Source organism: Aedes aegypti, chromosome 3, assembly GCF_002204515.2.
Source record: "Aedes aegypti strain LVP_AGWG chromosome 3, AaegL5.0 Primary Assembly, whole genome shotgun sequence".
NCBI lineage: Eukaryota > Metazoa > Arthropoda > Insecta > Diptera > Culicidae > Aedes > Aedes aegypti.
The window spans coordinates 80,968,514-80,984,058 of record NC_035109.1 but is presented as its reverse complement, the minus strand read 5'-3'; the positions used below and the strand labels follow the sequence as shown (position 1 = coordinate 80,984,058).

Sequence of the window (15,545 nt, the reverse complement as noted above, 5' to 3'; positions counted from 1 at the left end):
AGCATGGACAGGACAATTTTTTGATTGTCCAACTCAGGTATATTTGTGCGTATACAATGTCCTACCTGTCCTACCCTCTTCCCGCGCCACTGCATAGTATTCATCTGAAATGGTTAATCGCTGTCAGCCCTACATTGTAAGCTCTTAGCATTCTTCTCCTGGTTAGTAGAAAATCTACACGTAGGCTGGGCGGGCTAAATTTTTGATCTCATCATATGCGCGACCACTAGTTGTGTTCTGAAACCGAATCGATGTGTCCCGGAGGAAGTAGTCGAATTGAAAACAGAACACAATCCCTTTATGTGACATATCAAATTTGTGGAGCACACATTTTTGGACTCAGACCATATGCGTGCCTATCAGTCATGTTCTTCCCTGGAAGTCCAATGTTACAAGGTAAAGTGTGTTGTTGAAAATGTTTCATCATCACTGTTCTCCACTTTTATTGGTTGTCTATCTAATTCACCTAACTAAATCACGCGGTTCACTGCGTGCACAAATCACTTTTCAATTATCTCATCCTTCCGTTTCAGAATCTCACTCGGCTTCTGCACTATACACACCATACACAACAACGAACATGTTCAATTCCCCGCAAAGACAGTGGGCGCAAACGTTCGCCAGCATCAAGGCGGCCCACGACGAGGCGTACCGCATAATCGAGCGTGCCATCAAGCTGGAGGAACGTGAGCGGCCGGATTTGGCCCTGAAGGACTACAAGAACGGCATACGGGCCATCGACGAAGCTTTGGCCATCCCGGTGGAAATTCCGGACAACTTCCAGAAGGACGAAAGCTGGAACAAAGCGGTCCAGATGATCCACAAGATGAAGTGCACCCGCGGCGAAGTGCTGCAGCGAATCGGCCAAATTGGCAGCAAGATGGACCAGCAGGAAGCGGAGGCCTCGAAAAATGGGGAGACGGCTGCTGCTGCTCGAGAAGGGGCAGGTGACACTTTGAGACCCCGGACGTACAGTGAATTGGCACAAGCGTTGCGTGAGATGCAGTGCAGTAATGATCAGATTGGCGGTTCAAACAGCTTGGAACTGCTATTTTCCTGCGACGGGGTCAAGATGTACTATATCGAACCGGATGGAGTGGTGTCGAGGACGTTGGACGATTCCACGCTGCGAATTGTGCGAATCGAAAAGGATGATGTGAAGAAATTGGAGAGTACGGTGTTTCTTCAGGTATGTTGGTACAGTTAACTATCCTTGTGTGTGTGTGTGTGTGATCCATCTAACCCCCACTGTCCGGCAGTGGTATTATGGAAAAAAGTTTTCAGCAAAACTGCTTAGATCCTACATTTTTGCAAAAAACTTCAGTCCGGGAGTTAGAAAGTGATAGCTCTATTGCAGATCCTGTGACCCATTTCAGAATGGCTGGAGAGACACGTCCATTCAGAAGTCACTTTCACTAACAACAAGCCCCGCATGTATGCATAACCGTTATCAAATGGATAATGATAATACATACACACTTCCTGTTTCAAAGATGTTTGCTTTGAAACTGGCGCGTATTTAATATTTAGGTATCGATAAATATGTAATCAGAACAATCTCACCAAAATCCATCCAATGCGGCGTTGTCATCAAAACCACTCAGCAATCGATTAGGTATTTATTTCCTTCTCCTCGTGGCACATATAGTATTTGTCGGTGGTAGACCACATTGGGTTTCTTTTCACCACCATTTCTATTTCTTACTTTCACGAATTTATAAAACTTTACCACTTAACATAATCACAAAATCATAATTTTGTTTTTATTCCTCCGAACCATCCGTCCGGGTGGCGTAGTACCGTCAACCGAAACACAAACGCAATCGGGAAAAAAAATCACGTGGATGCACAAATATTAACAAAGCCAATTAGCCAAAGCGACATCACACTGAACGCGTCTGAGAGGTTTATTCACTTTTTAATATCTACGTTTTTTGAATATTCACTTCCGAATTGAAATCCGGATGGCGTAGCACTAGTTAAGTTATCGGCAAAATCGCGAAAACGAGAGAACGAAAAAAAAAGCGTGGAGCAAAACAAAACACGACCGTTCGCGGGCAACGCCTACTGCGATTTTTTGTTGGTACAGTTAACTATCCTTTACTCGATATTGAAGGGATCATCGAGAGGTATCGAGATACAGAACACATATTTTTCAAATTTTAATCATTTAATTATTTTGACAAAACACATTCAAAAATAGTAATTTAAATGTGAAATATAATACAATTTTACCACATTTACCTATGTGAAAGTTTTTTACCGGTCGGCAAAAATTGAAAATTTTATCACCCAGGACCACACTGAAATGAATTTTATTGTAGAAACTACTGAATCCATGGTAAAATTAAGAACTGCACCAACGATTTTCAACCGACTACATTAATCTGTTAACTCTACCAAAACATAGTCAACATCACTACACAAGTAAATTTCTTCTGTTGATTTAACCAGAGTTGTAGTATTTTTGACTAGAAACATTCTTGATTTGAGAAGTTTAGCATCATACTTTTGACCACACTGTGTTGTACGGTGGGTGTCACGGATTGAAATACAATGCTTTGTAGTGGATGCTACTATAGACATAGTCAAATTTACTGCACTGCTCAGTGATTTTCACCAGATTATAGTAAACTTAACAGATTTGTGTAGTCGGTTGAAAATCGTTGGTGCAGTTCTTAATTCTACCATGGATTCGGTAGATTATACAATAAAATTTGTTTGCGTGTAGGCAGTAAACCTCAATTTTACTATCAATTTAGTCATAATATTCAAATTCTTGATTTTTTTTTAACACTTGGAGGACATTTGGAATTTTTGATGAAAATATCGAGTTAGAGGTAAATTCACTTGGGAAACTGGAACAAAAAAAAATTGAGTTAGGGAACATCGAGTTAGAGAGGTATCGACTAACAGAGGTATCAAAGCATGATGAATTGAAGGGACCGCGCATTCCATCGAGTTAGGAGAAATATCGAGATACAGAATATCGAGTAAGGTAGAGATGACTGTAGTTCTATTACCAGGGCTGGTATCAAGATTATTTTTTAAAGCATGGCACAATTCAAATGGAATTCTTTAATAGCTCTCTATTTTAATGTATGGACTCTGGAGTCTTATTTTTAAACAAAATGGTCTCTAAAGTTACTTTTTTAAGTTTTGTGGTTCTCGTGGCCGTGCGATTAGTGTCGTCAGGCATTTAAGCGCATCGTGTCATAGGGTGTGGGTTCGATTCCCGTTTCAGTATTGAAACTTTTCGTCAGGAATGTTTCGCGGCTGTGCCACTGGAGCATGCTTGTCCGTTGTCTAGTGTTAAGTTACAGTCTGTGTAGCTAAACGGCTGAAAACGGTGTCCGGGTCTTTTTTTTCCTTTTGTTTGCAATGAATCTTGGTGCAAAATTCTAGAGGCTTAGGAGAAACCTTCAGGGGCTCTTAAAATTTGCTCCTGCAAACACATGATTTCCTCTAGAAATGCCTTCCAATTTTATTTTTTTTCGAAAATTTCGTCAATATCCCTTGACAATTCCCTAGAAACATCCTTGAAACAAAAAATCCTGGAAAATTTTTTTGAGAATTCCTGAAGCAATCTTCGGAGTAATTTTTGACGGTATCCTTAGATTTTTTTTCTTTCTGTTCGGGATGAACCACTGCGACTAGTTTTCTTTGATCTTTTGTGGTATACCCGTGTCCTTTGTTTAGTGCATGTCGTTCTACTCCATTACTATTGAGAAATAATGAAGTAGGGGAAGACGGGGCAAGACCGCCCGCCTAAGAAATTTAATTTATATGTCAAAATCAAGAATCAATAAATCCTTTTTCGACGCAGCCTGTCGTTTTTTGAAGCCTTAGGCATGATCAAAAAATATCACAGGGGTTTTATTTCTGAAAAATATTTATTTCTTGAAGCTTTAAAAAAGTGATGTCTTATCACGATTATTTTTTGTGACGGGGTAAAACCGCCCACTCACGGGGCAAGAGCGATCACCACGATTTTCGTACACAATTTTGCGAAAAATCATATCAGTTCCCTGTGATTCTAAAAAGTATAATGTTCTATGAATTCTACATTGATTAACATGGATATTTAATCATTTTTAGGGTTAATTATTTCAAAAAACATAAATATATACTTATAATTACCTTGAAACACCCATATTTTGGGAAAAAATATGCGGATTTGGCTATTATTTTTCACAAAATTGATTTCATATTACTTGAACAGTAATGTATAACGTAGTAACAACGTCTAAAATGGTTTATACAGTTATTTGGTATAAATTAGGGGTGGCGGTCTTACCCCGCTTGCGCAAATTTCACAACTATGGCCTTATTTCAAAGCTTAATTTTTACAATTCATATTTCACTTCAGCGAAGCATATTTTACATTTCTGTTGAAGCATGGACGGCTAATTTGTTATGTTTTTCCAAAAAAATCCCTTCCGAAATCCTTAAGTGAGCATCTGTTAAATTTAGATCAAATTCAATACCGACGAGCAGTAACTTTGTTTTTGACATTTGTTATGAAAAATTTGATGTAAATATCACACTAAATACTCCGGAATGTCAAAACTCTTGTGTTTATGGAAAGCGCTTGATGAGTTTTTAAGAAAATTGCCATTTTCATGCCAAACCGAAGGTCTTACCCCGGCGGGCGCTCTTACCCCGTCTTCCCCTAGTCGTTTTTTATACAAATATCATTCTTTACCATTTTGCATAGAGCCTCTTAAGAAAAAGATACCGCTATTTATACCTTTTGGAAAAAAAACAGTTTGTCACCATTAAACTCTCAAAAGCGCGCCCGTATCAAATTATTGCTTCTACTTATAAGCTTAACACCGCTAGCGCATGACGGCTCACCATAGTAGCATGTCCGAAAGAACTTGAAACTATTGAGAACCAGAGCTACAGGTCCAAAGCCCTGATAAAGGTGGATGGTTGTGATGGCTATGACCGTGGTCATCATGTAAAGAACAAGCGGACGATGCTGTATCGTGTCAGCATCGAGGAGGCAGCCCCTCTAGCACGATGTAGGTAGCGCAACCCTGGTTAGGTGGCCTATCGAAGACTCTTCACCAACCAAGAAAGGCAAAAGTAGAGCAAACGGATTGATTTTACGGCAACAGACCCGGCAACGAATAAAGGACAACGATTGGAAAGTTGGATCGCAGACAGACATTCAAGTTAGACTCAGCCACTTGTGTAAAAACATGGCCGCCACAAATCGCCAAGTGGCAATAAGCTAACAGATGGCGTTAGTGGCGTATGCGTCCCGCCACCACCCCGATAAAATTTCGTTGACAGCATGACACACAACCGCTCCCACAGCCGACGTACTCAACGCTAAAAACTATGCACTTTTTTTTTGCGCTGGGTGGGTGATGTTCCCTTTTGGATCTAATTTCTCATGTAAAAGTTAATTAAATACATTGTAATTTTTACCACAAGTTGGCATTTAATTTACTCACAGATTCATGCTAGTATAACACCCTTGAATGATCGTTACTCATGTAAAATAAATTGGCGTTAGAGTATCACAATTGTGTGAATCATTTTTAAAGTGATTGTTTTGATATTTTTGTTCAGTGGGTGGTGGACTGGGTGGTAAGCGAGACGATGAAGCCACGTGCTTTTACGAACTGTCACTGTACTGCAGCAATTTGCTCCCTAGGTGACACCACGGTAGAATTTACACAGGAATTTTGAATAAATTTGTTCCTGCTTAAACGTCTGTCTGCGGTTGGATCTTGGAACGTGAGAACTTTGAATGAACCCGCGCGTGTTGGGCTCCTGGCTCGTGAACTGCGGAATGTCGGCGTGAACGTGGCAGCTGTCCAGGAAATACGCTGGCCGAGAACCGGAGAACGCGAATTCCGAGCGGTGGACCCCATCGCCAACACTTCATTCAAGTACCACATCTACTACAGCGGTGGCGACAGAGCAGAACGTGGGGTTGGCTTCATAGTGATTGGGAAGCAGATGAAGCGAATTATTCGGTGGAAACCGGTAAGCGACCGAATCTGTGTGTTGAGAATGAGGGGAAAGTTCTTCAACTACAGCCAGATCAGCATATATGCGCCAACGAACGATAAGCCCGATGACATGAAGGATGAGTTCTATGAGAGCCTGGATAAGGCCTACGGAGAGTGCCCAAAACAAGACGTCAAGATAGTCATCGGCGACGCAAATGCGCAGATCGGGAAAGAAGATTTTTTCCGACCCGTCATTGGAACGGAAAGCCTTCATTCCGTTACCAATGATAATGGCCTGCGGCTAGTAACCTTCGCTGCTGCTAGAGGGATGGCAATCAGCAGTACATACTTCGCGCGAAAGAATATCCGCAAACACACCTGGCGACACCCGAGTGGCGATGCCTGCTCCCAAATAGACCACTTGTTGGTTGATGGGCGACATTTCTCAGATGTCATTGATGTCAGGACCGCAGTACCGTCAGCAACTAGACGAGAAGTTGGGAAGAGCCAACGTTGCTGGAGACGCCGACAGCCTGTGGGACCCTATCCACGAAGCTGTGACAACAACGGCGCGAGAAGTGATCGGCACTGGTCAACGACGAAGACGGAACGACTGGTTCGATGAAGAGTGCCAGAGGGTGACAGACATGAAGAATGTCGCCAGAAGCCGTATGCTTGTGGCCGGTACCCGACAGAACAGAGAGCGGTACAGGGCAGCGAGAGCCGAAGAAAAGCGAATCCACCGCAGAAAGAAAAGGCAGCACGAAGAAAGTGTGGTAGCTGACGCACAAGAAAGCATGCCGGAATGATATGCGGAGATTTTATGCAACGGTCAATGGTGCGCGGCACAATACCGTACCAGTGCCCGCCATGTGCAATGACCGAGAAGGGAATTTGCTGACCGATAAAACGGCGGTGGCTGCCAGGTGGAAGGAGCACTTCCAGCAATTGTTGAACGGTGAGAATGGAAATGTAGCGAGGAACAGGATGAACATAGATGATGACGATCAAGCTGTGGACCCACCGACCATAGGAGAGGCTAAAAAGGCTATCAGCGAGCTGAAGAACTGTAAGGCTGCTGGGAAGGACGAGATCCCGGTGGAGCTTCTCAAGCACGGAAGCGAGCAGCTTTACCAGTCGATCCACCGAGTACTTCTGAAGGTATGGGAGGACGAAGAATTACCGGCTGGTTGGATGGCCTCATCCGCCCTATCTACAAGAAAGGGCACAGACTGGAGTGTGCCAATTACAGAGGAATTACCCTGCTGAATTCGGCGTACAAAATTCTGTCGCGCATCCTGTTTAACAGACTGAGACCGCTCGAAGAGTCCATCGTCGGCGAATACCAAGCTGGTTTTCGTGAGGGCCGTTCGACAACGGACCAGATGTTTAGCTTGCGAATGATCCTAGGCAAATTCCGGGAGTATAACTTGCAGACTCACCATCTGTTTATTGATTTCAAGGCGACGTACGACTCAGTGAAAATAAATGAGCTTTGGCAGATAATGTCTGAAAATGGTTTTCCGGCGAAACTAATTAGGCTGATACGTGCTACGCTGGATGGTTCGAAATCAAGTGTTCAGATCGCAGACGAGGTGTCAACCTCGTTCGTGACGTTAGACGGATTGAAGCAGGGAGACGCACTTTCGAATTTACTGTTCAACATTGCACTTGAGGGTGCTATTAGGAGATCTGGCGTGCAAAGAAATGACACTATTATCACAAGGTCGCACATGCTCCTTGGCTTTGCGGACGATATAGACCTGATTGGAATCGATCGCAGATCAGTGGAAGAGGCCTTCGTGCCTCTGAAGAGGGAGACAGCGAGGATAGGCCTGACCATCAATTCTACCAAGACGAAGTACATGGTTGCAGGTAGAGATAGAGTCAGGCATGGTGGTGTAAGTGCTGAAGTAGTGTTTGATGGGGATGTGTTTGAAGTTGTTGAAGAATTTGTTTACCTTGGAACACTTGTGACATGTGACAACGACGTTTCCCGCGAAGTGAAAAGACGTGTTGCTGCTGCGAATAGGGCCTTTTACGGACTACGTAACCAGCTTAGGTCCCGCAGCTTGCAAACCGAAACAAAATTCACCCTGTATAAAACATTGATTCTTCCGGTGGCTCTCTACGAGCACGAAGCGTGGACGTTGAAAGAGTCAGACCGGAAAGCTCTCGGTGTTTTCGAGCGTAAAGTGCTGCGGACAATATTCGGTGGGAAACTCGAAAATGGTGTGTGGCGCAGACGCATGAATCACGAGTTGTATCAAGTGTACAAAGATGCGAATATTATCAATCGTGTAAAATACGGCAGACTTCAGTGGGCTGGTCACTTAGTGCGAATGTCGGAAGAAAGAATTGCGAAAATAATATTCAGCAGGGAACCAGGCAGAGGTCGGCGGCTTCGGGGAAGACCACAAATACGCTGGCTGTACGCAGTGGAAGAGGACCTGGCGACCCTAAACGTTCGGGGCAACTGGAGAAGTTTCGCCCAAGACCGACGAAGATGGAGCTCTACAATACGCCCGGCAATGGCGTGATGCTACGCTGTAGCCATCAAGGTATCAAGGTAGGTACTTATAAGCTTCAAAGTCGTTTTTTGAAACTGTGAACAGGTTCGCATGAGACATTTAGATTCCTTGAAACAAGAAGCTTATTTTAGAAGTTAGTAGGTCTGCTACTCCACTGATTCGGAATCACTTCCCTCCTCGTGTCGAAAGATAAACTCTTAAACTCGGAAAGTACCAACCTCAGATGCTGATTGAGCCATGTTTCCACTTCGACCTCCTCAACATCTAGGACAAATAGATGGGTCTTAGTGGCTAGTTACTCTCTTATACTCTTCCAACCGTAACTTATAAGTATTCACAAGAACAGATACAACAAGAGTACAATATGGTAGATCTTACCTCGTAACGCACCTCGAAAAGGTGATCTACCCGCGTTACGGGAAAATCCTTAGATACATCTTTGCATTAGTAGGAACTTTGATTCTTTTTTTACCCAATTAAAATCTCTCTACAGATTCCTTCCCCAACTCTCTCAGGAATTCGTCCACTAATTCCTCCAGCGATTTTTTGGGATTTCTCCAAAATTTCCTCCAGGAAACACTTGAGCACTCCAACGCTAGTTTTTCACACACCTTCCATGAAAATTTTCCCAATGGCTATCCCAGAATTTTCTCCAGAGATTTTTTCGCTAACTTATCCACCGATTTCTCCAGTTGTTATTCAAGGAGATCTTCCAAAGATTCCTAAAGGAATTCTTCAATAGGAATTCACTAAGGTTATCTTCAAAATTTTAATGAAATTAGATTTTTTCTTGAAAACCCAACAAGAATTCCTCCAGAAGGCCGATTTTACAGTTATTTTTTCAATCATTTTCATGTGTTTTCAGTTTCTCCCATGAATTCTCGCATAATTTCTGATCTCGCCCTAAACGTCTATGGTAACTGAGTGTGTAGCTCGTTGTTTTTGAGCAAATGAATGGTCCGAGATAAAAACTACTATTACAGGGTGAAAGAGGAGAATCTTCTCTTCAACGTTGCATTGTTAAAAAACGTGTAAATCTAATCGTTTCCTCAGTAACCACAAACTATACACTCGGTTACCAATGGCTTTCAGGGCGAGATCACAGATTATGCGAGAATTGTTCCAAAAAATTCTCCAGCGATTACTCTAGGAAATGTATTAAAAGCTGTTTCAGAAATTCTTATTGAGGAATCCGACCAGGGATTTCTCATGAAGTTGTTACAAAAGTTTCTGTGGGAACGTCTTCAGCATTTCATGCAGGAATTATTACTGCAGCTCTTCCAGACATTTCTCGAGTTAATTATCTAGTAGGTATAATCTCCATGAATTCTTCAGCAGATGAATATCACGGCATTTATTTCAGTAATTCCTCCGATCACTCCTTCACAAAATCAGAGCTTGAGATTCTCGAGACTTACTTACTTACTTATGGGTCCTGGGCACCCATTCTGGTGCATAGGGCCGACGTGATAGATTTCCATCCTGGGCGATTAGCAGCTATCGCCTTGACCTGCGGCCAGGTCAAATTGCCGTCGACTTCTTTTATTTTTTTGTTGAGGCTGCGCCGCCATGATCCTCTGGGTCTGCCTCTGCTGCGATGTCCTGCTGGATTCCAGCGCTTGTTTGCAAATTTCGTTTCCGCCCCGACGTAGAGTGTGGCCGACCCACCCCCACTTTCGTTGTCGAATTTCGGTTTGTATCGGTTGCTGGTGGCACCGACGATGGAGGTCAGCATTAGAAATCCAGTTGTGTGGCCACCATGCCCGAATTATATACCGCAGGCATCTGTTGATGAACACCTGCAGCCGTTGAGTGTTCTCCGCTGATACACACCACGTTTCACTGGCGTACAACAGCACAGATTTGACATTGGAATTGAATATTCGAATTTTGGTGCGTTGACTAATCTGACTGTTCTTCCAAATATTTCTTAAGCTCACAAAAGCAGCCCTCGCCTTCTTGATCCGTGCAACTATGTCGATCTTGGTACCGCCGTCAGACGCCAGTTGGCTACCAAGATATTGGAAGTTTTCGACGTTTTCCACTGTTTGCCCGGCTACTGTGAAGCTGGAAGGGTTGACATTGATGTTGAGACCTGCCGCTGAGGAGCGTTCGGCAAGATCGTCTAGCTTACTCTGCATATCAGAGCGCCGTTGAGCTAGTATAGCAATATCATCAGCCAAATCGAGATCATTTAAGTGCTCCATAGTAATAGGCTGCCACAGCAGCCCACGGTTTTGTTCACGGTCAATGGCGCCTATCAGGATCTCGTCAATTACGATGAGGAACAGTAGTGGTGATAGTATACATCCTTGCCTCACTCCAGCTACAACCCGGATGGGTTCAGACAAGACCCCGTTGTGCAATATTCTGCACGTAAAGGCCTCGTACTGCGCTTCGATGAGGCCGATGATTTTCTCAGGAACACCCTTGCGTCTCAGGGCACCCCACATATTTTCGTGATTGAGTCGGTCGAAAGCTTTTTCGTAGTCAATGAATACCATATACAGGGACTCTTGGAATTCATTGACTTGCTCCAAGATGATACGGAGCGTGACAATATGGCCCACACAGGATCGTCCGGCACGGAATCCCGCTTGCTATCGACGGAGAGTCGCATCGATCTTCTCCTGGATCCGGTTTAGGATCACTTTACATAGAACTTTGAGAAAAATACATAGCAACATGATGCCCCGCCAATTATCGCATACAGTGAGGTCACCCTTTTTGGGTACCTTCACTAACACGCCTTGCATCCAGTCGGCCGGAAAAGTCGCGGTGTCCCAGATATTGCGGAATAGTTGATGCAACAGTTGAGCGGATATTGCGGGGTCTGCTTTGAGCATCTCGGCTGATATGCGATCGACCCCAGGGGCTTTGTTGGATTTCATACTTTGGATGGCTGTTTCTATCTCATGCAGTGATGGAGCTTCGGTGTTAACGCGACTAATACGCCGAACCCTAGGCGGATCATGCTGAGATGATGGTGGCCGGGTTGACACTTGGAAAAGTTGTTCGAAGTGCTCAAACCAGTGTTTAAGCTGGCCAGTGGGGTCGGTTAACAGTTGTGTCTTTCACGGGCATCGTCGTATTCATCTTTGCCCCGCTAAGGCGTCGTGAGATATCATAGAGAAGACGAATGTCGCCGGTTGCTGCGGCTTTCTCACCTTCGTCAGCAAGGGAGTCCGCCCACGCTCGTTTGTCCCGCCTACATGAGCGCTTAACTTCCCTTTCTAGAGCCGAGTATCGTTGACGGGAAAGTGCCTTGGCTCCTCTGGTTTTCGCCCGCTCTATCGCGGCTTTGGCTTCTCTCCGCTCCTCTATCTTCCTCCAGGTTTCATCGGTAATCCACTGTTTTCTCCGAGTGCGTAGCTCACCCAGATTATTTTCGCTGGTAGTGATGAAGGCATTCTTGATGGCGGTCCATTGCTCTTCTACGCTGCCACCTTCCGAAATATTAGCAGCACGAGTCTCCAGTTCTTCGACGAAGGACCTTTTCACTGTGGCATCTTCCAGTCGGCGTGTGTTAAATCGACGTCCGACTCTTTCCTCCTGTCGACGAATCCGCACAATGCGCAGACGCACCTCGCCGATGAGGAGGTGATGGTCGGATGCGATGTCAGCGCTACGTTTATTCCGCACATCAAGAAGGCTCCGTTTCCACTTTCGGCTGATACAGATGTGGTCAATTTGATTTTCGGTAAAGCCGTCACGGGAGACCCATGTGACCTTGTGAACCGGACGATGGGGGAAGAGCAATCCCTCGATCACCATGTCGTTATTGCCACAAAACTCTGCCAACAATTCTCCGTTTTCGCTCATTTCTCCGAAACCATGGCGTCCCATGACAGGCTCATAGCTCGAGTTGTCGGATCCTATCTTCGCATTGAAGTCGCCCATGTAGATCTTGATATCACCCTTCGGAATCTTATCCACGACAGCATTGAGTTGACTGTAAAAGTTCTCTTTGTCCTGCAATTCGGCAGCATCGGTTGGCGCATAACATTGGACTATGGTAAGGTTTCGGACCCGTGTTCTAAATCTGGCGACGATTATTCTCTCATTTATAGGCTCCCACTTCATAAGCGCGGCGTAAGCTTGGGCGCTGAGCAAAAAGCCAACCCCACGGTGCCGAGGAGCGTGTTCACCTCGCAGGCCAGAATATAGCAGAATCTGTCCCGATGGATCCCTCAGATTCTCGAGAGCCCAGGATATTTTTTTTGGAATCCTTGCATTAGCTATTCTGGAATTTCTATAGAAGTTTCATCAGATATTACTTTTGGATTTCCTTTAGAAATATCTCCCGGATATTTTTAATCAATTTCTGTGTGGCCGGACAGCTTGTATGTGTACGAAAAGCGAGATTCCTCAAGGAATCCTAGCATAAAACTCGCGGAATAATTTCTGTTACTTTCCTTAGACACTTTTGGTTGAAATCTAGCGATAATGTTGAACAAAAAATCCTGGAAGCAACTTTGGGGAAATTGAGATCCTATTTTTGAGACATTTAGTCGCTAACCATCACTGTATTGTACATCTTCAAATCGTTTGCTTCTTTTTTAGATCATTCCAACATCGGCCTCCACTAGGATCGAAAATGCAGAGGAACCCTTGGTCGAAGCCTTGGAGGTACAGGAAGACACCGTGGTTATCAGCCCTGTGGAAGAACATCAGGCGGTGGACCCCTCCTTCATCTACCCACTGATCCCGGGGGTGTCCCCTTGCTACCGCACCGAATACGGAGCATTCATCATTCCGGACTTGACGTCGGAGTATGGGCGCACTATCGGATTGGTCGTTCCTCCCGAAGCGGATGACATCGTGCTGGAAATCTTCATCGCTTTTCTGCATGGTATCGTCAGCCAAGGTGGAGCAGTCCGATTTGGCATTCCTCGGGAGAAACGGAGCACAAGCGCCACAGTTTCGGCGAACATCATCAAAGGTGCGTACTATGCTTCTCAGGGATTGGTAAAGGGCGCGGAGAAAACTGGAGAGTTCATCTCCTACAGTACGCCGTACCTCATTTCGAAGATCCGCAAATCTCCTGAAGAAGGTCCAGCTCAAGTCCCGAGCAACGTCAAAACGGGAATCGAAATAGCCAAATCCGTGACTGGGACGGCTGTGAGCGTCACAAGTTACGTGGCGGGAAAAGTCGGATGTGCCACGATGGCACTGGGTCGCTTCCTGGCTCCTCACATCCAGAAGCACGGTTCGGATCTCCTATCATACAGTACCGGGATAAGCGCGGAAGATGCCTCGGAAAAGGTTCAAGGAGCGCTGACCATTTGCGCCGGGGCTGTCGAGGGATTTGGAACCGTTTACGCCGGTCTGGAAAAGTCCGCTTCCATCTTGGGGAGTAGCCTCAGCAACAGCACCGTGCAAATCGTGCAGCACAAATACGGACCGGAAGCGGGGCAGGTGGTGGGAAGTTCCTTGGATACGGTGGGCAACGTAATCAACGTGAGTCACAACATGAACTACATAACGCCAAAGGGACTTGCCAAGCGAACGGCCAAGAATGCCGGCAAGGCGCTGGTGGCCGGGTATAGACCGCCGATTCCCGAGGTGGACAATGCCGGGGCAGGGGAAGGGCCCAGCAATGGGGTCGTAACCTCGCAGCAGCGGATCGTGCCGGCAGCCGTTCTGTACCCGGACCTGTCCGAGTTGGCCAAGGAGATTCAGAAGGGAGATAAGGCGTAATAGGTTGGCGGGAAGTACTCTAGTCCGAGGTGATACAAAATTGAATAGCATGGGAGCTAAACAAACGGTGTCATTAGTTTTAAGAACATTACTTTTAAAATCTTAAGTTCCATAAGCTTGAAGCTTGGTTTCCTCTTTTTATTTTATGGTATAGGCTTTTTCAAATGTTCATAACACAGTTTTACAACATGCAATGTAGAAATAAATGAGAAGAATATTTTAATTAGCGATCATTGGACACAGACAATATGTGAGATTTGAGTTTGATCCATAATTTGAACCGATGAACGAATGGTATCTATTTCTCACCGAAACTGTTAAGTTTGATGTATTTTTATAAAGGTAGTTTCACACAAATCGCTAAGCATCCAAGTTTGCTTTAGTGTTTAGTTTTGAAACAAATATTTTGATCCTGTTTGAGTCTCAATACAAATGACATTTCGAATACAAACAATCGTGTTTATTCTGCGCGGCGTGTGAGTCGAGACGACTCGCTCTCACCGCGAGTGACGTGAGACGACTAATGTTAATCAAATGGGAGCGAGTCGACAATTGTCACCTCATTCGACTCGTGTCACCTCACACGCCGCGCAGAATAAGCACGAATAAATAGGAGGAAGTGATGAGCGTTAAATCTAAATATTATACACCCACGGACTAAAAATCTCCAGGATGGGAAGGAAAAACTCATATTTACTTGATATCTCGAAGAATATGGAAAAGATTGATATTAGAATCTCGGATATTTAAAAACGTAGAACGAAGCATTTTATTTATAAATACATACTTATAATATAGTTTTATGTGTTTTTACGTACAATCTATATTTACAACATGCATATTCGAATTTTTATGATAAGCAAATATCTGTTGATTGCTGGGCATTCTATTATATATTCTATAGGAAATCTAGTGATCTAACCATCTATGTAATGTTCCAGATGGTTTTGTAACGTAGAACTATCTGGGGCGCCGAACCATTTGACAAATGAATAAAACTTTGGGTTGAAACATTTAGAGATTCGAACTTTGCTTTTGAAAGAAATACTTTTTTTAAATCTACTGAACTAAAATTTGGCTACATTTACCCTTGAAATTCAACCACTGTTGTACGAGAGTGGACTGTAGCTTTTAAAACCTCGACATAGGATGTAAACACTCTTTACTAACAGTTCAAAGATCTATTTACAGTTATTTACGTGGTTTGTTTGTTAGTTTAATCAATTTCAGTTTGCTCAAATTTTGCCACGACACGTCTTGACACGGTGGAAGCACGGCAACCTAAGATCTCTTCCAATCGCGGGTAGCAAAATCCTTAAATTTTACGGCTCGAACATCCTCCTCC

At 44.3% G+C, this 15,545-nt stretch overlaps 1 protein-coding gene across 1 annotated transcript in view; it reads left to right on the top strand.

Annotated features, from left to right (window-relative positions):
• LOC5578005 (protein spartin) overlaps window positions 1-14,639 on the top strand; it is a 33,119-nt gene extending 18,480 nt beyond the window's left edge. The window contains exons 2-3 of the mRNA XM_001656693.2: window positions 534-1,189; window positions 13,064-14,639. Coding sequence (XP_001656743.2) covers window positions 581-1,189; window positions 13,064-14,200 — 1,746 coding nt within the window. The 5' untranslated portion in view covers window positions 534-580 and the 3' untranslated portion in view covers window positions 14,201-14,639. The remainder of the gene's footprint in view (window positions 1-533; window positions 1,190-13,063) is intronic.
• The last annotated feature ends 906 nt before the right edge of the window (window positions 14,640-15,545 follow it).